Source organism: Dendrobates tinctorius, unplaced genomic scaffold, assembly GCF_039654945.1.
Source record: "Dendrobates tinctorius isolate UK_male_01 unplaced genomic scaffold, ASM3965494v1 ptg000166l, whole genome shotgun sequence".
Lineage (NCBI taxonomy): Eukaryota > Metazoa > Chordata > Amphibia > Anura > Dendrobatidae > Dendrobates > Dendrobates tinctorius.
In genome coordinates this window covers 10399886-10425224 of record NW_027361833.1, presented here as the reverse complement: position 1 = coordinate 10425224, position 25339 = coordinate 10399886, and the positions used below count along the sequence as shown (strand labels likewise).

The window sequence follows — 25339 nt, the reverse complement described above, 5'->3', positions numbered from 1 at the left end:
TGAGAGAAATCTCCAAATTTAGCTCACCTCTCGGAAATCCACTGCAGAGAGCCTGCGGTGCATCAGGGGTTAGTAAAGGCAAGAGGAATTCCAGCAGCAGGCAGATATGGTAGAAAATTCCAAGCATTTATTCAAATAGTCATCAAAACCCACAGGCATACCTCACCCACCACCACTTGTGAGGTTAAAAGGTCTGGAAGATGTTTTTTGGATACATGTCCTTAATCAATGCACTAGACAAACTAAAGAAAACGGCGTGTTTTGTCATATCCTGGACATACCAGCTGACTTACAGGATCTACCGGCTACTTGTCTTCTTTATTTTATGTTATATTACATTTTAGTTCACTTTTTCATATAACTTAGGAATCAGAAAATGAAATATATAATCACATATGCTTTATGCATTGATATATAACTATTTCCAAGTGTTCTTTGAGAAAAGAGCTAGCTCCATGTTCCTTTTCAGTTCTTAAGGCTGGAGTCACACTAACCAGCGCAAAATACGGTTCGTAGTTTACATGCGTAATAGGGATGAATGACCCCTAAATAGTGCTCCGTAGGTCATCCGTAAGCAAGGTGAGGTCACGTATTTTGCGCATGTCTGCATCCGTATGTAATCCGTATGGCATCCGTATGGCATCCGTATGGCGAGATTTTCTCGCAGCCTTGCAAAATGGACATTTAACAGTTTTGAGGCCTGCTAACAATTTAAATCATTAGCCTGCACCCTATTTAGACACTCTGAAACAGGTGGCTGCCTACATTCTGTACATTTGTGAGCTTGCTTTCACGAGGTGTGTTGGTGTTCTTGGAGCAACATGGCAGAGGGTCTGAGATTCAATACAACTGAGCAGGTTCTCTTTAACTGGCTTTTGTCACGGTGCTTTGGGCAACCATACCCAGTGATAGTGGATCCGCGGAGGAGGAGACGCATGTGGGTCCATCCACTTTTGAGGCAACGACTCACAAGAGGTCATTTTCACCGCCTCTATTCTTCTCTGTGGGAGCATCCTGGGAAATTTTACCAGTACTGTCGCATGAGCATTTCCGAATTTGATCGACTCTTGGAGACAGTGCGCCCTGGGATAACCTTTCAGGACCAGGACACAAGGATGCGCAAAGCGATATCTGCAGAGGAGCGACTTCTACTCACAATACGGTATGTACTACCCAACCACATTCTCTATGTTCATGATGTGTGTGCTAAAGTATGTTTTTTTGCCTTCTTGGACAAAGTTTAATGCCCTCATCTTACTCCAAATATGTTTCAACTTACACACCAGAATGTTAGCTTTAATATGTCCTGCATATCACTTAGTCATTGTGCAACCAAATATGTGTGTGTTATTCTATCTCAATTCCTACCAAGTTTGGTCGGCATGTAACTGATGTTTTTGGACTTTATGCATTCTAAACTTATCAATTTATGTTGTTCTACAGCTTCCTGTCCACTGGTCTGTCTTATGCCGCCCTCCACCATGAGTTTCTCATTGGAAGATCAACCATTTCAGGCATAGTGAGGTCTACATGTACAGAAATCTGGACAAGACTCCATCAAGTGGTCATGGCCGAGCCCAGGATGGAAGACTGGTTGAGGATATCAAGGGACTTTGAGGAGGACTGGCAGTTTCCAAATTGTATTGGGGCCCTGGATGGCAAACATATCCGGGTGCGTAAGCCGCCAAACTCTGGCTCCCAATTCTTCAATTATAAACAATACGTTTCTGTTGTATTGTTGGCTCTGGTAGACCCTCAATACAAGTTTATAATTGTTGACATTGGGGCCTATGGAAGGACGGGAGACTCTAGAGTCTTCAATACTTCCATAATGGCTCGGCGGCTACGCAACAACCAGTTGGATCTACCACCACCATGCCAGCTACCAGGCTCCCCTGAAGAATCAGTCCCTTATGTCCTTGTGGCAGATGAGGCATTTCAGTTATCGCGCAATGTCATGAGGCCATATCCCCGGCGCAACCTTGACCACAGGCGCAGAATTTTTAACTTGCACCTATCACGTGCTAGGCGACTGGTGGAGTGTTCTTTTGGGATTCTTTGTGCCAAATGGCGGGTACTCCAGTCTGCCATTCAGTTGAGTGAACAAAATGTGAATGAAGTTGTGAAAGCCTGTGTTGTTCTGCATAACTTCACCAGGATACATGATTGTTCCACCTCTGATGGTGTTGTGCGTAGGCCGGACAATGTGCGCAGGGTGAGACCACCTATGACACCCTCAACGTAGACCGCTCTCTGGCCTCAAAGTGCGTGATATTTTCACTAATTATTTTATCTCACCTGAGGGGGCAACTTCTTGGCAAGAGCATGCTGTGTCTATGTTATAATTTGTTTCTTTAAGTGTGTCTAAATATATATTACTCAACCCCTTATGATTCTATGACTGTTTCATTGCATTGGTTAGTGTATGTTAGTATGTTGACAGGGTTTTGAAAAATCACACAGAGACGTTAACTATAGTAGACAAATTTTTAGTTTTGCCTTTTTTTTTGTTTCTTTAAGGCAAACATAATATTGCCATATGAACGTTTTGGCAATGGGCAAAATGGCCCTTTGTGCCTTCTTAAACTTTTTTGAAAAGTAACATTACATAACATAACCCAAAAAAACATTAGGCAATAACAACATTGCTGCATGAGATTATTAAACTAGAAAGGAAAAAAATAGGTGAGCTCCATCAGCAAAATTAATGCTAAAAGATAACACACATTTCTTCAGAATGTTTTCCAATCATAGAAATATTCCACCATGACAGGCAAGGCTACCTCACGGCTTTCAGACAGATATTACCTGTCTGTAGAACAGAGAATATTTAACCATGCTATACTGGAAAGGATGAAAAAACAAAACTCACTTGTTAAGACATAGAGAGAGCGTGATATTCTGAAGGCTGGTCGCCTTGATTTGTTACTATAGATTACTAGCAAAAAAGGTGACTACTTCACTAAGGCCAGCACGCCTTTCCTAGGCATTAGCAAGTGAGTAGTGTATTTTCATCCTTTGACTTTACAGTATAGCGCATTTAAATATTCTCTTTTGTACACACTTGTAATATCTGTCTGAAAGGCGTGAGGTAGCCTTGCCTGTCAAGATGGATTCTTTAATATGATTGGAAAACATTGTTAAAAAATTAGAATGTTAAATTAGGTAACAAAGTTTCCTTACGGAGAACACCTGTTTTTTCCTTTGTATTTGGAGCACCAGTTAAACCGCACTGGACATCTACGGCCATCAGACTTATAAATCCTCATAGGTTGGGGAAGGGGAATGTGGAAGAGCAGCCTGTGGGTGCTGCTGGACACTGTGGCCAACATCGCCCTGTGTGGGGCCATACTGTTGCCCATGATGTTGGAATTGTCCTGCCTCCTGGGACTGTTGGGGATACTGGCCAGAGTAATAATGATGGTGAGGGGCATCTTGTTGGCTGTGGTAGGCACGTGGCTCATACCCACCAAGATAGCCAGATCGTCCCCAACCAGGTTGGGACCAGCCTCCAACACTGGGTGGGTACAAGTGGCCATATTGGTGGGGTTGGCTAGAGGCTGACATTTGTGGCTGCTGAATAGAAGGTTGGGTAGAAGGTGGGAGGAAGGGGTTGAGGTGTAGGCCCACGTATTAGAGGATGTTCGGACCCTGCTTGAGCAAGCATCTGTGTGGATTGTCTCATGCGCATTAGTTTTCGGGGGGAGAGCTGCCACCTCTCCAGATATTCGAAAAGCTCATATGGGGTATTGGGGGGGTGCTTGCATCAAGCAGGATCTGAAAACATCCCCTAATACAGAGCCTGACCTCACGGGTAAGGGCACGGAGATAAAGGGTGAGGCTACGTGAGTAGGCCTCCTCCCCATCATCTGTAGTTACTCTTGATAAATAATTGAGCACCCCTGTGTCCACATTGGTCCTGCTCTCTTAAACAGTGACCTGGCGCCTTCTTCGTGTTCGCCGGGATGTAACAGCAGCCTGTGGGGACCCCTGATATGGCCAGTTGGGCTGCTGCTCAAGTTTTCCGGCTCTTCCAGGATGGGTGACTGGGCAGCAGCAGACCGTCCTGGTGGTGTTGTGTGTTGGGCAGCCAATGGGTTGTCCTGTGATGCCTCATCTTCTGCCATCCTTCTTGTAGGGGGAGAAGATGGGCTAGCCACCTCATCCCCTACAGGATCTATTATGGGCTCTGTCTCTGAGGCCGTTCCTCGATCCGTAAGGTTGGATTGAGTTCTGTTATGAAATAGAACAGAGGCAAAAATACATAAATATTTTTGGCCCTGTAAAGTATTTGTGTAATGTGGTGTGAGGTATCTACTTACGGTCTCAGATCCAGAATTGGGGCGAGGAAGGAGAGCCGGTCATAATAGATGTATTTCCTTTTTACATATCCAGCATCCCCACTCCTGGACCGCTGCTGGCGTTCCCGGCGGTACTGGTCCCGGATGCTTCGCCAGCGTTTCATCACATCTTCCACTGCAATGTGACAGGAAATATTGTCAAATTCACATATTTGATAGGTCACATTTGCTACCAGTAGTCTAGGCATGGGGCCTTCTGGGGTGTGCTTTCTACCCATGGTGGCATATGTAATTGGGCAGATACACAGGGTCTCTTTAGCTACACTTAATAATTGTTTTGTCTAGGAGGATGAGGAGCTTGTGGCCTAACCCCAAATTATGGCTGTGTGAATCCACGTGTCACATCCAAATCTAACGGCCTCATGAGGCAAAAAGTACATGCACAGGAAGGGGGGTGCTGATTCTATATTCCTTTTTTGTTGCGCGCTAAGGTTACTCATGTTTTGCGTTGTACTTACGAATTTTATGCTGCTCCTCACGTGGTCGGTCACCAAAGTCATGGTACATCTGGCGACAGATGCGCCTCCATGACGCCTCCTTTCTTGCCCGGTTTGCATAATTTGCATCACGTTGGTCCCAGATTTCGGGACGCTCCTGCACCAGGACAATGAGCATCTCCACATTTATGTAAGTGGACGCCATGCTGCTGCTGTACTCCGTGGAGGCGTACTTCCGGGATGTCTGGAGCGCTTTTTGAGCTCATTTGCATGTCTAGTCTTCCTGATGATGGATTGGCCCATTTCCTGTCACCAGCCAAAAGACCTGCGTATTTCTCGCAGGTCACACGTCTGGTCCATGTGTAATCCGTATTTTTTGCGCACCCATAGACTTGCATTGGCGTACTACGGGCGTAGTACGCTGACAATCGCAGCATGCTGCGATTGGCACGGAGCGTAGGATATGGATGAGAAATATACGCCTGGTGCGAGTGACCACATAGAGAATCATTTGTCCGTGTCTAATGCATGCTTTTAGCGCCTCTCACTCGGCCGTATTCCTCGCCAGTGTGACCCCAGCCTTAGATGTAGACATTGAAGGTGCCAGATGGTGTAATTGGGGGAAGTAGCTATGTAGATTGTACTCCCAATAATGATCACAGTGAGATCTTAACTGTTCAGCTCTCAATCTGATAATTCACATATGCCTGTTTTAATATCAGTTGATTACAAATTGAGTTGAGTAAAATTCCCAAAAATTAAATTCCGGTTGATTCGCTCAAGTCAAAGGGGAAGAATTGATTTTCATCCAATAAATTCAGTATAAATCAAATCTGCTGAAAATGCATTAAGAAATAATACACTTTTATGCTCATTTCTCTTTAACCCTCTCCATTTCTATCTCTCCTTCTCTGATACCAGCCAAGTTCATAGATTGACTCCTTTTAGGTCTTCTTCTTCCTCAGGGCTTTCCATAAGTTGACACCAGTAGCTAGGCCCCACTTAGTGACAAAGATCCTAACTAATGTCATTGCCAATGAATGTCGAAAATGATATGTGCTACCACCTACATTGTTACGTGGGATGCAAAGCATATCATTTACATTTGTTACACCCCTTGTGACAGAAAGGAACCTAGTTAGTATTGGTGACCCCTGCTAAGCCCATAGGTATAAGAAGAAGGAAGAGGTGACAATTCTAAGAAAGTAGAGGAAAAGCAGCAGCCAGATAGATTTGAGAAAGACACAGGAGATGTGAGCAGAAGAATGGTTTTCCTTCACCCCTTCCCATCCTTTAGAATGCAGCAAAACGATGGACAACCGGTCACCATTTTACTATGGTGGATGAATAAAATTCTTAAAATTCTGATTAGTTATCGTCCAACTTTTTGGGGAAATCCATAGCTAATCGGATTTATTTTGAGATGGTTTGATAATTTCTAGATGATAGTGTACTACATCATATTAATGCATTCACTTGATTAAGCATCTCTCATCTTAGATAGTGCTGCATTGGAGTGAACAGCAGCATCACTCAGAGCCACACACAATGTTCAGATCTGTGCCAATTGTAGCGCAGCACAACAATGTAGATCAGTTGACTGGTATGAGTGCTAGGAGTCAGATCCCACCAATTGGAAAATGCTGATTTAGCCTAGTTATGTGTCATCAGTATTAAAATCCCAGAAAAACCTCTCAAAGGTCTGAGAGGCAGCGTAGTAGACTCTGGATTGCTATTCTGCCTTGTGAAAAAATGAAAAGTAATATAACAATTACAAATAAACATGATGCATAAGAAGTAGTCCATCATATCAATCTTCAAACCCGTAAAAGTAATTTGTAATTCGTGATCCTAGTAGAATTACATGATGAAGTGAAAGTATATCTTACATTCGATTTTGCTGACCAGACCTTTGTTGCTAATTATGTGTAAACCGAATGGCATCTAACATGTAAGTATCTGTCACCCAAAAAACTGAAATTTAACTATTCATATAGAGGACTTAACACTTCTAAACATAATATTTGTACTGTAGGCTTTAATATATTTGTTGTATGGAAGATAATTTTGAATAAACATGTTAATGATGGGGCTTAGGTGCACCCCTGACATGGAAAAAAGCTTGGTGCACCATTCTGCCCCCCAGAGTATCTTCAACATTCAGGTATCTTTGAGCTAATGAGCAGACACTAGCTTATATGATGTCTCCCATACACAGTAACAGATAGAGGGATTTCTGCTTTTCTTTCTTTGTCCAGCAAAACACCAGTATGGAGGATGATATACAGTAGCATTACGGTGGATATTATATAACAGCACTGAGCAGTATAGCTTTGAATTCAGCACTGTAATCAGAGGCTGTAGCAGAACATCTACCTGTCTCTCCACTTCTGCATGTTCTTCCACTTTCCATCCTTCTCTTACTCTTCATAGACTTTAATAGGCAACTGCAATCTTATACTTAATTGAACTGTTAGTCTGTCATGTTTTGACAAAGACAGTTTTTTATCTGTTTTTGAGAGTGAATACATTCAGGTGGAAGAGAGTAGGTGAAGAAATGCAGATTTCTCTGATAAGATATATTACAATATTATACAGTGGGAACGGAAAGTATTCAGACCCCATTAAATTTTTCACTCTTTGTTTCATTGCAGCCATTTGGTAAATTTAAAAAAGTTCATTTTCTTCTCATTAATGTACACTCTGCACCCCATCTTGACTGAAAAAAGACAGAAATTTAGAATTTTTTGCAAATGTATTAAAAAAGAAAAACTGAAATATTACATGGTCATAAGTAATTCAGACCCTTTGCTCAGACACTCATATTTAAGTCACATGCTGTCCATTTCCTTGTAATAATCTTTATTTTTATATAGCGCTAACATATTCCGCAGCGCTTTACAGTTTACACACATTTTCATCACTGTCCCCGATGGGGCTCACAATCTGAATTCCCTATCAGTATGTCTTTGGAGTGTGGGAGGAAACCGGAGTACCCGAACATACAAACTCCTTGCAGATGTTGTCCTTGGTGGGATTCGAACCCAGGACCCCAGCGCTGCAAGGCTGCAGTGCTAACCACTGAGCCACCGTGCTGCCCCTTCCTTGTGATCCTCCTTGAGATGGTTCTAGTCCTTCATTGGAGTCCAGCTGTGTTTAATTAACCTGATAGGACTTGATTTGTAAAGGCACACACCTGTCTATATAAGACATCACAGCTAACAGTGCATGTCAGACCAAATGAGGATCATAAGTTCAAAGGAACTGGCCAAGGAGCTCAAGGTACTGTCACACTAAGCGATATCGCTAGCAACATCGCTATAACTTGTGACATTATAGCGATATTGCTAGCGATATCGCTGTGTGTGATACTTACCTACAACCCGCTCCCCCACTGCTTATCGCTGATCGCGCGAGCACGTCCAGGACAGTTTCCTGCGGCGCTTCCTGTGGAGAGACGAGCGACGCGTGGAGCCGGGCGGGAGGACGCAGGATCGCCTGGTGTGACAGGTAAGTAGCGACCCCCGTCCCCAGCGATGTCGCTGGTGAGATCTGCCTGTGTGGCAGCTCACTAGCGACCACTTAGCGATGTACCAGCGATCCTGACCACGTCATATCACTGGTCGGGATCACTGGTACATCGCTAAGTGTGACAGTACCTTCAGAGACAGAATTGTGGCAAGGCACACATCTGGCCAAGGTTGCAAAAGAATTTCTGCAGTACTCAAGGTTCCTAAGAGCACAGTGGCCTCCATAATCCTTAAATGGAAGACGTATGGGACCACCAGAAGTCTCCCTAGACTTGGCCGTCCAGCCAAACTGAGAAATCGTGGGGGAAGAGCCTTGGTGAGAGAGGTAAAGAAGAGCCCCAAGATTACAATGGTTGAGCTCCACAGATACCAAATGGCTGCAATGAAACAAAGAGCAAAAAAATGTAAAGGGGTCTGAATACTTTCCTTACCCACTATAATAAAGTATAATATCAACAAAAGAACCTGTAAAACATGGTAAGATACCCCCATAGTGAATTCCTCTACACTCATGGTAAAATGACCCTACTGTACACTCCCTAATCACACCCCAGCAAAGTATGGTAATCCTATCACAGTACGATTCCCCAATTGTGACCCCCAAATGTCCCTTCACACACTATAATGAGCCACACATGGTCCTCCATACAGTATAATGGGCCCTACATAGTTCTCCAAGCAATACAATGGCCCCGTATAGTTCTCCATTCATTATAATGCCCCCATATAAACCTCCATGCAGTATAATGGGCCCTGCATTGCCTTCCATACAGTATAATGGACCCTGTACTACATTCCATAGAGTATAATAGCCCCACATAGCCATCAATAAAATATAATTTCCCTATATAGACCCCCATACTGTTTAATGAACCCACAAAATCCTCCATACCATATAATAGGCCCTGCATTGCCTTCCACACAGTATAATAGGCTGTACATTGCCTTCCATACAGTATAATGGCCCCACATAGTTCTCCATACAGTATATTTCGTCTCGCATGGTCTTCTATACAGAATAATGAGACCCATATTGTCACCCATACAGTATAATGGGTCCCACATTGCTTTTCATCCTGTATAATGGCCCTATAGTCCTTCATACAGTATAATGGTCCCACATAAAAAATAAATTACTCACCTCTCCTTGTTCCCCTGCTGCTCTGGTTTTGACAACAATCACTCTGAACCTCTGTTATCTGCACAGTGAAAAAATTGTGGTGATGTCATCGGGCCCCCTCTGCTGAGACATCAGATGCAAAGGGAAAATGATATTGGAGGGAACTTCAGCTGACAGTCCCCTCTTTCATCTTTGCTTTCAACTGTAACAGCATCCAGCATGCCAGTACAGTTGAAGGCATCATGGTCCACATGCATTCGCCCTGCTGGCCAAATGTGGCCCTCAGGTCAGAGTTTGACATGTTTGCTCTAGAGGTACTTATTTGTTTGCTGTTGTCCGTCTTTCAGATGTTTGGTATGGATTTCCCAAAGGTCGCCCCACACAACAAAAATATTCAGATGGCTTTATTGGTTTCCTATAAAATTGGTCTTAGCGTGCATACAAAATTAGGATTGTAAGGCTTTTTGTGAAGGAAGGAATAGTGACAGTTTCTGTAAAGTTCTGTGGAATGTATTATATGCAAGGGGAAACAAGTTTTAAGGTCAGTGATTCTTCTAAGTATTGCAATAGTTAAAGTGCAATGTTTCCCATGTAAAATTAATATTAACTAAGCCCTGACAAAAATTTAGTAAAAGTTAAATTGAAACTTATTTTTACACTTTGAGTTTATTTTGAATTTGAACCATAATTTTAGAAATATGTGTTTCAGCAATTAAATACTAATGTCATTTTCGCCTACATTTTCCCATGTAATTTTGCAATGTTTCCACAGTATATTTATTTGACATTATGTAACACTCATTTTCTTTAAAGAAAAGAAGTCACATCATATTAAAGGATATAATGGATTAAGTGAGATTTGCTGGTGGATTACCGATTTAAAACATATATGAATCTTGGTCTGTATGCATTTACCAATCTGTGTGTGCCTTTTGTCCTCTCATCTCTTCTTCTCAGATCACTGTCAATGTAGCACAGGGACGTGTGCACACCCCTTCACCTCCTCCCAAACCTCGCTTCAAAAGCTATGCCTACACACAAGCTGCTTATGTCATGTACCCTGACCAAAAAGGGAGACAGTTCCCTCCACAGGTCTGTTAAAATGTTTTACTGTGTAAAAAATTTTAACATGCTTCTGCATGCTGCATGTGATTGAGAAGGTTGTAAACCAGACTGTCTAAATGTAATTGTTAAATGTTAAATGTATGTGTGGTCAGAAGCTTTTGCTAATGCTATAATATTAAAAAGCATTGATTTTGATAGAATAATAATAAAACATATTATTATGCTGCAGGTATTATGTTTAAATTAAAATATAATAATAAACTTTTACGGCTGTAGCTATAGCACTGCCTTAAAATGTCTGCTTTGAAAAATTTCAAAAAACTTGCTATATAAGTCACACTGAGTTGAAAATCTGATGACCTATCTACAATGGCTGACAAAGTCCAGTGTGATGAAAGAGTGGCACAGGGATGTCATAGAGGCATCATTACCAAAATTGGTGGGCTCAGACAGAAGAGGGCCACTGTGCACAATTCCTCCTACTTTATAGGTAGTGGTGAGTAGAGAGGAGCGAATATTTCAATATTCATTTTGGATTACGATTGCTGTACTTGCAATATTCGCCGAACATAGCCAAATGCCATTGGAGTCAATGGGAGTACAAATAAGTGAATATGTTCGGAAACTATCATCAAATATAAAATCGGCATGAACATGGCACAAATATCGCACGTGTCACGACCCACAAAGGTTGGACCATTGGATGCCACAACAAACACCAGCAACGGGGATGGAAAAAGGGGGAGGGAGGCCCTAACAATAGGTAACGAGGATGGGGCACCTTCTAACACAGCCTGTGCCTATCCCTAAGCTCCCATAATGCTCTATGTGGGTTCTTTCCCCTGCCGCCAACACGTGTCTCTCTTCCCTAGTTGTCACCTCACTATACCCTGGCTAGTGCACTGGCCGGCTAGGATGCTATCCTCACCACAGCAGATGGCTTAAACACAGGGGGTAGTGACAAGCACGAGACAGGCAAAGACAGGGAAAAAGGAAGCTTAACCTTCAAGCTTCTGCTTCAAGCTCCACACAGTAGAGGATTCAGAACCAGGACCTCAATCAGCTGATACACGCTGACACCAGAGACCTCCACACTCATTGGCTGGTCTCCAGAGAAAAACTCTATCACTAACAGTCAGCTGATGCATCAGGTGACTATTTAAAGGATGATGGGAGTGGTCACCACCCACATCAGCTGACCAGCCATACAGCAGCTGCCAGCAAGGAAACTGACATTAACACTTGCTGGCCTAAAAGGAAAAAAGCTACATTTAAATTACAGCAGGACCAGATCTGCCACGAATCCAAAAATGAAACATGACAGCAAGGATATGGCACATTTGGATGAGGCGATTGTTTTTCGAACATATTCTCTCATTGCTCAAAATGCCCTTACTCTTACCTCGCACAAAGGCCCCTTACCTCTTGGGCCTTTGTGCAGTTCCACAAGTTGCATCAATGGTATATCCGCCTCTGATTACCATAAGAAGGGAATAAATATTTGAAGACATCTGCCCTTTTGTTTGGTTAATAAACACAATGCTACTTATTAATTATAATATTGCTCAATTAGCAGTACAGGTTATTAGACGAGCTGTCCCAATGAGTGTCTCATATTGCTTTTGATAGAACAGCTATAATCCCTATATCTGACTTACAAGATAAAATGCCGCTGACTGGCACAGGTGATATTCTATGAATTGTGCATGTTTTGTAAATACTACTTCCATAGATTACAGAAACATGTACATGTGATAAACAGAGATACACATTCTCTAGTACAGGTATGTTTTAATAAGTGCTGAAACATTATAAAGTAGGTGATGGCAAAGGTAAAATGATTAAATTGGAATGGTAGCAATAAATTCGAGGTAGTAGTTTCCTAAGAGTAACAAAAATCTAAAATAAAAATGTCCACACTAAGTTTATAAAAGCAATTTTATAAAAGGGCAAGGATCACATAAACTACAAGTGTATAAAATCAAGCTCCAAATCATCCCATATCACTGATAGCATGGAACCAATATAGGTAAATACACAGAAATAACATATATGACAATAGTAATAGGAATAAACATAATTATTATATTTTTAAGGGTTTGATATACCTCCACTTTATATTCTTCTAACACTACTGTTAATTGGCATAATATGAGTCTTGTATAATCACTCTGTTTTGCTCTATTCCACACATGAATATTTAATTACCCACAGCTTGCATATCTCCTAGATTGATTATTCACTTTATGTTTGTTTGCAATGCTATGAAAAAGGATCCTATTTTGATAATTTTTTGATAATAAATTATTTAATCTGCTAAATTGAGGTCACTGAAATGATTCCCTAGATAAGAGCTTTAAAGCGAATCACAATATAGCTATCTATCTAGATATTCCCACAATAGACATCAACTGGAGAAAGGTTGGCTGAGGTGTGACAGATCGCACAGGGAAGGGATGTGTTGACTTCACTCACCTCTGGGCTGGGAAGAGAAGGACCCAGCAGGGATCGGCTCTCTGGCACCACCACTTGCCCCAGGTCAGTCAGGGAACTGCACAGAGGGCAAATAGTCACCGGAAAGGCTTCCCTTATTGGTACGAGTTATTGAGGTGCTCCCAGTGAGGGAGGATATATATAAGCAGCCCAGGCGACGGGCCTCCTGTCAGTAGAAGTACATAGTCCAAAATGAGGAGCTACCTATTATCCCCTAGGCTGCTTTCTCTTACATGCTGCGCCCACCCCTGGGTTAGGCGGCCTCCCTCCTCCCATGTCTGAGAGTATGGTTTTCCAGGCAGAACTGTTATGAATGGGTCACCGAGGAGGATGGCAGGAGCAGGCTAAGCGACCAGGAAACCAGAGAGGTTGGTAACTCAGCGGATTGCAGACCCCTGATCCTAACACCACAACTAGCAGTAGCTGTGGAGCGCTCCTACGATGCCCTAGATGCCTCGGCACAGCCGGATAACTAACTAAGCCTAAAGCAGAAAGGTGAAATCTAAACTGCCCCGGAGCAGATCCCCAAAGGAATAGGCAGCCCCCAAACATATATTGTCGGTGAGACAAGATGAAATACAAACACAGACTGAGCAAATGATGGGGCCCAAACTATCTAGATAGGACAGGACAGAAAAGATACTGTCTGCAATCACGCAAAAACCCTAAAAAATGCAACTCATCTGATATACAAAAAACCTGAGGCCACATGACCTCACCCACGCTAGATCAGCACTCTGGTGTGAACTGGAAGCAAAGCAAAAGATACCAATATAACAGGGGACTTAACAAACTAGCACAAGCTGTAACATATGGAGCGGGGCCAAACGCTGCCCCCAGCAGGGAGTATGCTGAACCTTTGCAACAAAGCAGAAGGCAAAACAAAGGCACAACCAGATTAGATGCAAAGGATTAGCAAAAGAATCACTTAACTGAACCATGCAGATCAGGCAGGAGACTGAAGAGCTCAAAATGCACAAGGAGGAAATCACCAACAACCACTAAGGGAAGCCTGCTCACTTATATGCTCCCAGCCAATAATTCCAGATTCCCAATTATCGTCGTCAGGTGGCAAACTTCCATCAGACTGGCCAGCTGCACTACTCCCAGTAACCACCAGATGGAGCTCCAGCTCAGAAGTCCGAGCAAGGGAATTCACAACACAGAACCGTGGATGCCCATAATTTTCCATCCGAGGGTCTAACTAAGACGGCGGCGGAGAAAACTGGGTTCTGCTGGATTTAACCTGTGCAGGGAGATCAAATATGTCCACCGTATGTAATTCCTGGTTGCTGTTTTATACCTCAATAACGCAGAATACTACAGGTAGCTGCAGGGTATGGACATGTGGAGGATGGAATGCTGATTCTGATTATGTGCTCGGCTAGTGTCAGGGATCACAGGGGTATTTGGTTGCCCTCAGTTCTTCATCAGGGATTAATGTATATCCCACTTTCCAGTTCCGGTTTGGAACTTGCAGCTCTCTGGCACCCCCCTTACCCTCAGGTCAGTCAGGGAATTGCACCTAAGATAAATAGTTGCCAGATAGGCCGCCTTGCCGTGTATGGGCTAATGGAAAAGCTGCAGTGATGGAGATGACTAATCCCGGTCCCAGGTAGGATATGCACTAATCAAACTTCGTCCGTCACAGCCAGGGTCTCCCTCCAAAGCCCAGTACACATTCTACGCTACCACCAGCTCCTGGTTTGAATTTTAATATCAGGTCAGGAGCCACCCGTTCTGTAGCATTGGCTTGATTTAGCACAGAGGTTGTGGGGATACATTATAGAGCAAGGAGAAACAAAGCTAGTAATTTTATGTTTTACTCCAAAAAGAATAGGCAGTGTTTACAAAAGTATACAAGATATTATAAAGTGAGACAATTACAATATGTACAGACAATTATAAAACAAAGAAGGATTAAAGATGAAAGAAATTACATATTTCAGCTACTGTCAAGCCATGTGCAGATGGTTGGTGGGGCAGGGTTTTTTCCCCAAAAGCAAAGATTCAGCCCACAGCATGGATGGTATACGCTGCCTCCCCCAGGTCCGAATGACCTCAAACTGAGGTTTCTGATCATATACCCTCTGCTTGTGACATCACTGAGGGGGCGGAGCTATGGACTGCACTCCCCTTTTTAGAAATGCCTAAAACCTCATAAGTATCATATCTCAGGGAGGTAAGCTCGTAGAAGGATGACAAAATGATCATCTTGCTCAGCCTGCAATTGGCATTCATTTAAGTCCAAATGCACACTGTCTGCCGGCTAGGGGTAAGTAGAAATCCATTTCATGGATACTGCTGATTTTGGAGCTTAGAAATTTCACTGGTGTGTAGATTGGTCAGTGGACATTTGGAATATGTAATTCTTATATCGCTATCACTAATTGGGGTCAAGTTATACCATACTATTAAGTTCTTACGTGAACAAAGGGCCACCACGCGGTTTGGAAGTTGCTCTTGCTTTTAGCTGGTAGAAGGAGGGAGGGTATAATCACTGGAGTCTCACATTACAGAGAGTGTGTAGTGAGGAGGAGCTGAGGGAGGGGCAAAAGCCCACAGCGTGTGTCTGTGGAGTGTCAGTGAAACCAAGGAACATTCTAGAAGTATACTCAGCATATGGCATATTTATATTATCGTGACAGCTAGGCTCAGAGATATGACATTCTGTTATTATAGGTCATATTCCAGATTCAGTATTTCAGAGCCTTATGCTGGGAACTGTGGTGCCATTCTGTCTGTGTGCCAGCCTGAGTCAATCAAAGGAAGTCAGTTGGCTGGTAGCTGCACAAGAGTTCAGACCTCTGTGATAATTGCTGGACTTGGTGCTGAATGACACAGGGTCTATGCCTTTTGGCCCCCCTGGAGAGAGTTTCCAAGGCCTAGTTGCCTGAGCTAATTAAAAAAACACATTGGTCTGCTCTGTCAAAGGAAAGATCTTATCTGGATAATGAGCTCTGATTGAGGTGTACTTGACTTTCCTTTTGGCCTGGGAAGAATGCCAAAGGGTGGGGGCTGAGTTTGGAGCAAGTACTTATGGGCCAAACTGTTTCTGATAGGGAATTTCATCAGGAATCAAAATTATATCAATTAGATATCACTTTCCTTATCTCACATAAGGGAAATTAAAGCATGGTCAATATCAGAGCCTAGTGTCATCAGCAGGAGAGTGCTGAGGATATGAGAGGCCATGGGATATGACTAGGAGCAGGGACACAACTATAATAAGTGTAGGGGTTATGATCTCACCTGGATCCAGCAGCCTAGGGGACCCAAAAGGCCTCTTTAGAATATATAAATAGACCATTACTATTAAATACTGGCAATAATTTAAGGTCCCCAATGGAGATTTTGCATTGGGACCCACAAAATTCAAGTTACGCCACCAACTAGGATGTAGTCTTAATATGCAAGTTCCAGTACAACACTTCATTTGTATGTATGAATAGGGATTACTCTCTCTTGCACTTCTTTCCCGACTGGGCCTCATTCTACTGCACCAGATAGACAGCTATCTCTTTTTCTGGGCTTGAGCTTTTGCAGCCCACAATATCACAGAAATAGCTCCCAAAATGTAACAGTCTATCTGCCTGATCACTGAATGTATTATATCCCATTGACAAAATTCCAGACCTACCATGCAGCAAAATTTAGCATTCTGGATTCTATGGTCTCTCCCTCTAGCCCACTAGCAGTCTCACATTGACTCCACAGGACCATGCTGCACTGCTTCTCATCTCTCTACACTATATCACACTTCCAGGCATACTATTTTCAAAAACTCTTTTCAGGCTCCTTTGGCATCTCACATGATCACTTCACACTGAGGCTGCATGGGGGGCTAAAGTAAAAGAATACTTAGGGGCAGTGGTGTAACTAGAGTCCAATGGGCACTGGTGCAAGATTTGGACCTGAGCATGTAGGTCAGGTGTATTGTTCTAAATCTTTTAAGGACATACGAGTTGCCCCCCTCCCCATCATATAGTAATGTCCCCCATTCTGGGCTTTTTCCTAGTGTGTATGTCCCCCATCCTGGGTTCATTCTAGTACATATGTTCTCCATCCTGATATATATGTTCCCAATCCTGGACCGATCCTTGTAAATATGACCTCCTTCCTGGTCATTTATATTCCTCAACTTGGGCCATCCTGGTATATATGCGCAACATACTGGGTTCATCCTAGTACATATGTCCTCCATCCTGATATATGTGTTATCAATCCTGGCTTGATCCTTGTATATATGACCTCCTTCCTGGTATATATGTTCCTCATCTGGGGCCATCCTGATATATATGCTACCCATCCTGATCTATATGTTCCCTATCCTGAGTCACTCCTGGTATAAATATATTTTCCCCACCCTGGGCTCATTGTGGTATATATATGTTCCTCATCCTGAGCCCATCCTAGCACATATGTTCCCCATCCTGATATGTATGCTGCCCATCCTGGTATGTAAACCCCCGGATGTTTCGCCCCCAGCAGTTCTCCCCCGGATGTTTCGCCCCCAGCAGTTCGCCCCCAGCAGTTCGCCCCCGGATGTTTCGCCCCCAGCAGTTTGCCCCCAGATGTTTCGCCCCCAGCAGTTCGCCCCCGGATGTTTCGCCTCCAGCAGTTCGCCCCTGGATGTTTCGCCCCCGGATGTTTCGCCCCCAGCAGTTTGCCCCCGGATGTTTCGCCCCCGGATGTTTCACCCCCAGTAATTCGCCCCCAGCAGTTCGCCCCCGGATGTTTCGCCCCCAGCAGTTCGCCCCTGGATGTTTCGCCCCCGGATGTTTCATCCCCAGCAGTTCGCCCCCGGATGTTTCGCCACCAGCAGTTCGCCCCCAGATGTTTCGCCCCCAGCAGTTTGCCCCCAGCAGTTCACCCCTGGATGTTTCGCCCCCAGCAGTTCGCCCCCAGCAGTTTGCCCCCGGATGTTTCGCCCCCGGATGTTTCGCCCCCAGCAGTTTTCCCCGGATGTTTCGCCCCCGGATGTTTCGCCCCCAGCAGTTCGCCCCCGGATGTTTCGCCCCCAGCAGTTCACCCCCGGATGTTTTGCCCCCAGATGTTTTGCCCCCAGCAGTTCATCCCTGGATGTTTTGCCTCTAGCAATTTGCTCCTGGATCTTTCGCATCCGGGAAAGACCTGCCTGATCTGAACATTGGCAGGTTTGCTTATCACTAATAATACACCATATGAGTCTAAGATATAGAATTCTGATCAAGTTAGTTTTTTTATTCTCAAACTTTGTTTTCTAGATGAGTAATTTTACAAGATACGGTGCCATCCTTCGACATCATTATTTGTTCGCTGTTGATCATTCAATGTTCGTTCATACACATTCCAGAATTGAACTGGAAAAAAGGTGCTTGATGTCCTCTGCGATTCATTCGACCGATATAGCTGTCTTCAAAATAGTTGGCAATAGGTATTGCTTCTTGTGGAAAGTCAGGATCTTCCACCAATTCTTCAAATGATTGCACAACATTCTGTGTTGGTAGAAAGGCCAGGGCAGGTATCATGCGTATCCAACGGGCAAATTCATGGTCACCTTGGTATTGTATCTTGAGTCCTTCATTTTGAACTTTACGTCTCACCGACTGTGATAGGTGGAAAAAGCAACCAGTCTTTACAAGGTTGGGGAATTCACTTTCAAATGCCTGTATTGCAGCTAGTTCAAAATCCAACATCATGTTGTCTGGCTGCAGTCCAGGCTGCAAGTTCTTCAGCTCTTGCAGCAACCTCTGGTATGTAGAATGGCTCTTGTCTGTCAGCAAGGCGTATACTACAGGAACAACAAGGCCACTGTGGACTACATGGATTGTGTAAAGTTGCTTAAACAAGGCTGGTGTAGTGAAAAACATGCCATCAGCAAACCACTCTTTACTTTGTGCCAGTAGATGGAGATTGTCTCTTGCTCCAAATATCAACATACGGCTGTGTCCATTTCCTAATTTAAAATGAAAGTATTAGTAGAGGAAATAACAGAAAAAGTGTAACAAGCAGCAGACAGAGTTTTGGGATAAATTCACAAAAAAATATCCTAATCAGAAGCCTCTGTTCATATCTCACATTAAATACTCACATTTTACTCCAGATTTTCTGATTTCATAATAAAAAAACTGAAGCAAAATCTAGTGTGAAGGGGCCAACCAATAGTTTTTTACAACATATATTGTCCCAGTGGAAAATTATATATTTTTGTTTAAAATTAAAATTACTTCCAAACTTGAAATAGGTCACATTTTTAGGGTACCATTAGACCCTTCAACTAGACGGCCGTTCAGCACGGCCAATCACCGCCATGCTGAACGGCCGTCTAGTTGACAGCCGCATCCAGACGCGGCGTGCGGCTGAACATCTGAATGAACGACTGGGCGGGCCGCCCGCCTGAATGGGGCGTTCTATTCAGGCGGATGGGCGCGCTAGTCGTCGGGTGGGTAGCGCGGACGTTCGTGACGTCCGCGCTGCCTATGCTGTCTCATTGAGAGGATTGTGCAGGACGCAAAAAACGCCAGTAAAATCACCAGTGTGCTTTTGGCCTAAGGCATAACTGAATGGTCCTTTAGGCTGGGGTCATATGCAGCATTAATGTGTAAATCCCATCCACATGCTGATGAAAAAATTTTGTTTACAAAAAAAAACATGCAGTGCAGCATGTCAATGTATGCTGCCATTATACAAACAAAATTCCAGCCATTCAGACAAGGGGCTGAAATCCTGCACTAAAACCTGCACCTAAATCCATAGAGTTAAGTGAAGATTTTGATACAGAATTAGGGTACCACAATAGTGGCCACAATTGCAGGCACAAATAGATTCCTGTGGGATCTGCAATTGCTACCGCAATTACAGCCGCTGCGGAGATGCCGCTCCGCAATCCCCTTCCGTCAGTGGGCACGAGGCCTCAGGCTTTATCCAGACAAGCTGGATTTACAGGCGTATTCCATGCTGTGTTTCCTGCCTGAAACCCACCCTTTCATGTCCATGGTGCGGGTTACGGGCGGATTCCGGCCGGGGCCGGAAAACGCCCCACCGGAAGATAGCTTCAAAGCTATTTTCCGGCAGATCCCGGAAGGAATGGGAATTGGCAAGAGGGAAACTTCCCGAAAAATGCCTGCAAGCCACGCCAAATACGCCTTAGCAGGGCATGGCCACGCCCATATCAGAGCTTGGCCACGTCCCCTATTTGCAGAGGCGTTTTGCCAAAGCGCTTGCAAATTGCTTAAAAAGTGCTTGGAAGCAGCAGGCAAAACGCATCTGCAAATCCTGGCGTATCTCACCTGAGCTCCAGAGTTCAGCCCGACCTGTCCACGGATCTGCAGGACTGAACTACGAGAGCCGAGGAATCAGCCGGCGATGGCAGTTCAGCCCGTGCATGCCGCAGACAGGTGAGGCTGAACTCCGGGGCAGCATCCAGGACAGGTATGGCCAGTACAATGCTGCATATTTGGAATTAGTGTTGGCCGGTCCGATCACTGAAGATCGTAATTTATTAAGATTTTCAGGCTGATTGCTATTTTAAATTACGATCCGATTTGTAGCCAGATCATGATGATGATCTGAATTAGAAATCGGAATCCTCCGTAATCTTAAAACACTGTCTGGGCATACACTCCCGAACAGTGTGCGTATATATACACAAACACACACACACACTATACGGGTGTACAGCGTGTGTGCATATTTAGCTTTAGTAAATGGCTCCAGGCTGCGCTGTTAAAAAATAAACAAACCCAGTTACTCACCTCTTTCTCCAGTGTCAAGTACTGGCTCCGGCTCCTAGCCCAGCAGTGCAGGGAATCCCAAAATCCGGGCGGCGCATCACCGCCTCTGTGCCTGCCGTACTATAACTACAGTGGAGAGTGATCCCAGGACCGCTCACTAGACGGTCCTGGGAAAGCACCACATCATGTCACAGAACAGCCCGGCACATGTGCAGAGGTGGTGATGCGCAACCCAGAATGCATAGCGTTGGGATTTCAGAATTCCTTGCACCGCCGGAGACAGCGCTTGACACCGGAGAGAGAGTTGAATAACTGGGTTTGTTTATTTTTTAACAGCGCAGCTTGGGGCCATTATATATATGCAAGAAAGCTGGAAGAAGAGTGGCTCAACTGAGATTGTTGCTGAGGACTCAGTGTGCTGCTAGAGCAGGGGTTGGCTTCTGCCCATACTTAACATGCATCCATGAAGAAAGACCTCTGCGCTGCTGAAGTCCTATACAAATCCTTTATTGCATTTCAAAGTTTCAAAAGTGCCAGACCACCATCACCCACACACATATATACATATAAATATACACACACACTGTTCGGGCGTACAGTGTGCATATATATATATATATATATATATATATATATATATCTATATCTAGCTCTGGAGATTGGATCTGAATTAATTCCAATCTTTCGGTATGATCAGCCCGATCTGATCCTATCTTTCCAGTGATCGGCCAACACTAGTTGGAATCAGTAGGCCTCACTACATTATATTACCCTCAAAGTTTCCCTTGAAGGCAAAAATCACATAGTATTTTATATCAGCACCTTATAGTGTAGCATTTTTCACATTTGTGCAAAATAAACTTTGCAATAATTATGCATAATGGAATTGTTTTAATACAATGTTAAATGGTTAAGTAGCTTACCAGAGTCATGCAGAAGGAACTGCTGCTGGACACCATCAATACTGATCTCCTGGAACTCCAGGGGGATAACAAGTTGATCAAGGATATTGCCAAGTTGCCTTGCTAATCGTATTGTCCTCTTCAGTGATGCTTTCCTTGGGAGAAGTGCTGCAACATTAGAATGGGCTCCTGAAACGACATCTGTGAGAATCTGTTGTGGTGTCTCCTGTGTTGTCTTTGCCCTGGTCACAGCCTCATTAACAAGTCGGATTGCTTCAGGTCTTGCAGCTTGTGCTGCGTGATTGTGAAGATTGACTACTTTCACAACTTCGCCAGATTCTTCATTGGTCCAAACACGTCGCTTGCACGTCGACCGTTTTTCACACACCCAGATGGAATAGACATCATCAGCGGTTTGTTTGGAAAATAAGTAAATGTGATTCTCATGGACCAACTTGCTCCTTCCACGTTTGGACAGAACTGAATTCATAGTTGTAGAAAGTGAATTGCTGTGGAAGCTGACTGATTTTTTGTGGCAGTACACTTCTCTCTGTGGAGATTTCAGACACTGCTATATTCTGATGTACAGATGGAATAAAAGCTAGTCTAATGTATCTTGCAGGACATGTGACCTGCTACTTGTTACATCTGCAACAAAACTTGCAACAAAGCAGGTCAGTTCTGGGTCAGGTAAAAGTTCAAAATTGTTTAGATTTTAGGCCTCTTGCACACTGTAATTTTAGAGTGGTTTCACACTTGTGTTTGTGGCCGCCAGAGGTCGATCCGCTCTGGATCTGACATCCAGCTGACCCCGGGGCAATGCTGGCTGAATGCTGGCCTTCCGCTTGCATTGCCCATAGAAGTGAATGGCTGGGTTCCACGATCTGCAGCCGCCCGTTCGCTTTCGTAATGCTGCATTCCGCTATCAGTGTCAGAACAAAAAGAAGAGCATTTTCTTCTTTTCGTTCCGCTGCAGGTTAGCGGAATGCGGCATTAAAGAAGCGAACAGGCGGCCTGTAGTGCATATGTAGCGGAAGTGTGAAAGCACCCTTATGCTGCCACTGTTTTAGAACTCCAGAGCATGTGCTTTACTGGCATTTTTTCAGAGCGCTTTTGTGAGCGCTCTCGGTAATGACCCATAAGATACAGGCTATTGATGAACGCTAAGTGCTCAAAAATAGCTCCTGTAATAAAATAAAAAGAGCTGGCCGAAACAACACCTCGCTTTTCTAGCCATTGACTTATTTACTATATAATTGTCTAAGGGTCACTTTCGTCTTTCTGTCTGTAATGTTTTATTCGTATATTCATTGGTCGCGGCGTCTGTCTGTCATGTAAATCCAAGTCGCTGATTGGTTGTGGCAAAACGCCCACGACCAATCAGCGACGGTCACAGTCTTCCATAAAAATGGCCGCTGCTTCACTGCCCTGCACTCACCGCTGACCGCTCACACAGGGTTAATGCCAGCGTTAATGGATCGCGGTGTACCGCACTCCATTAACGCTGCTATTAACCCTGTGTGACCAACTTTTCGCTATTGATGGTGCCTATGCAGCATCAATAGTGAAAAGATGTAATGTTAAAAATAATAATGAAAAAAAAAGAAGTTATTCTCACCCCCTCCAACGTCGCGCTGTCCTCCGCGCCTCTCTCCGATGCACGCCGTGCCTTCCGGTCCGAACGATGCTATGTGTCCAGGACCTGCGATGATGTCACGGTCATGTGACTGCGACGTCATCGCAGGTCCTACGCTCAGACCGGAAGCCACCGCCAGCACTGCAGAGAGGCGCGAGGACTTCAGGGCCCGTGGCTGAGGTGAGTATATCTTTATTATTTTTTTTTAAACACGAATATAGTGCCCACATTCCTAGACTACGTGGACAGTGCAATATACGACCAGTGCAATATACTACATTGGCTGGCCAATATACTACGTGCGCTGTGCAATTTACTACGTGAACTGTGCAATTTACTACATGAGCTGTGCAATTTACTACATGGACTGTGCAATTTACTACATGCGCTGTCCAAAATACTACGTCGGCTGTCCTATATACTACGTCACCTGTGCAATGTACTGCGTGGACTGTCCAATATACTACATAACCTGTGCAACATACCACGTGGCTGTGCCTTCTAGAATACCCGATATGTTAGAATCGGGCCACCATCTAGTATATTCAAAATTGGCAATCTTCTTAGCGATTTTCCAGTGCTTAGCACTTGGGAAAGTGGCTACTGTGAAAGCGGTCTTAGGGCTAAAACACAAGGCCGAAATTCCCTGCCTAATTTGGGGCCGAAACATCTGGGGGAAAAAAGCAGGGGGCGAACTGCTGGGGGCGAAACATCCGGGGGTGAAACATCCGGGGGCGAACTGCTAGGGGCGAAACATCCGGGGGCGAACTGCTGGGGCAAAAAATCCGGGGGCGAAACATCCGGGGGTGAACTGCTGGGGGCGAAACATCTGGGGGCGAACTGCTGGGGGCGAAACATCCGGGGGCGAACTTCTGGGGGTGAAACATCCGGGGGCGAAACATCCGGGGGCGAACTGCTGGGGGTGAAATGTGCGGGGATGAAATGTGCGGGGGCGAAACAACCAGGGGGCGAAATGCTGGGGGCAAAATGTTCGGGGGCGAAGTGTACCTGGTGGCGAACTGCTGGGGGCAAACTGCTGGGGGCGAACTGCTGGGGGCGAAACTTTCTAAAACCCAAAAACAGTGCTCAAAGATACCTGTGGAGCGGGCCACAGCGGTGACGATGCATGCTCCAGGACCTGAACCACATGACTGCTGGGGGCATGGCCTAAGCTCCACGGAGCTAGGAGCTGCAGGGAAACTCCTAGAAAGGTAACTACAGGACAATGTTACCAAGGGGCATAGACAGAGACAGAAACCAGATAAAGCCGGGTCAAAGCAGAGTGAGGGAACAGGCCGGGTCATACATGGGAATCAAACAAGCAATGCAGAATACACGCACGCTAGTCTGGAGTGAGTATAAATACCCCTTCCAGATCCAAAGAGAGGCTGGCAAAAGTTAACCCTGTGAGAACAGGACATTAACCATGTCCTAACCATGACATTTTGGAGTTGAGCGTCACTCCATCCTCAACCCGAAAAGGTCCCACAAGTTTCATCTTTGATGATACCAGCCCATACCAGTAGCCCACCTCCATCTTGCTGGCATCTGAGTCGGAGTGGCGCTCTCTGCCCTTTACTGATCCAGCCTCGGGCTCATCCATCTGGCCCATCAAGAGTCACTCTCATTTCAACAGTCCATAAAACCTTAGAAAAATTAGTCTTAAGATATTTCTTGGCCCAGTCTTGACATTTTATCTTATGTTTCTTGTTCAAAGGTGGTCAGTTTTCAGCCTTCCTTACCTTGGCCATGTCCCTGAGTATGGCACACCTTGTGCTTTTTGATACTCCAGTAGCGTTGCAGCTCTGAAATATGGCAAAACTGGTGGCAAATTGCATCTTGGCAGCTTGACGCTTGATTTTCCTCAATTCATGGGCAGTTATTTTGCGCCTTTTTTTTATCAACATGCGTCTTGCAACCCTGTTGGCTATTTGCCATGAAACGCTTGATTGTTCGGTGATCATGCTTTAAAAGTTTGGCAATTTCAAGACTGCTGCATCCCTTTGCAAGACATTTCACAATTCTTGACTTTTCAGAGTCCGTCAAATCTTTCTTCTGACCCATTTTGCCAAAGGAAAGG

The 25339-nt window shown here is 44.5% G+C and overlaps 1 protein-coding gene across 7 annotated transcripts in view; it reads left to right on the top strand.

The window, feature by feature from the left end:
- Nucleotides 1-25339, top strand: part of DMD (dystrophin) — a 3834938-nt gene that overhangs the window by 1014726 nt on the left and 2794873 nt on the right. For 6 of the 7 annotated variants that reach the window (XM_073550687.1, XM_073550688.1, XM_073550684.1 and 3 more), the window contains exon 9: nucleotides 10406-10540. The exons of the other annotated variant lie outside the window; for it this stretch is intronic. In XM_073550687.1, coding sequence (XP_073406788.1) covers nucleotides 10406-10540 — 135 coding nt within the window. The remainder of the gene's footprint in view (nucleotides 1-10405; nucleotides 10541-25339) is intronic. 7 annotated transcript variants of the gene reach the window in all.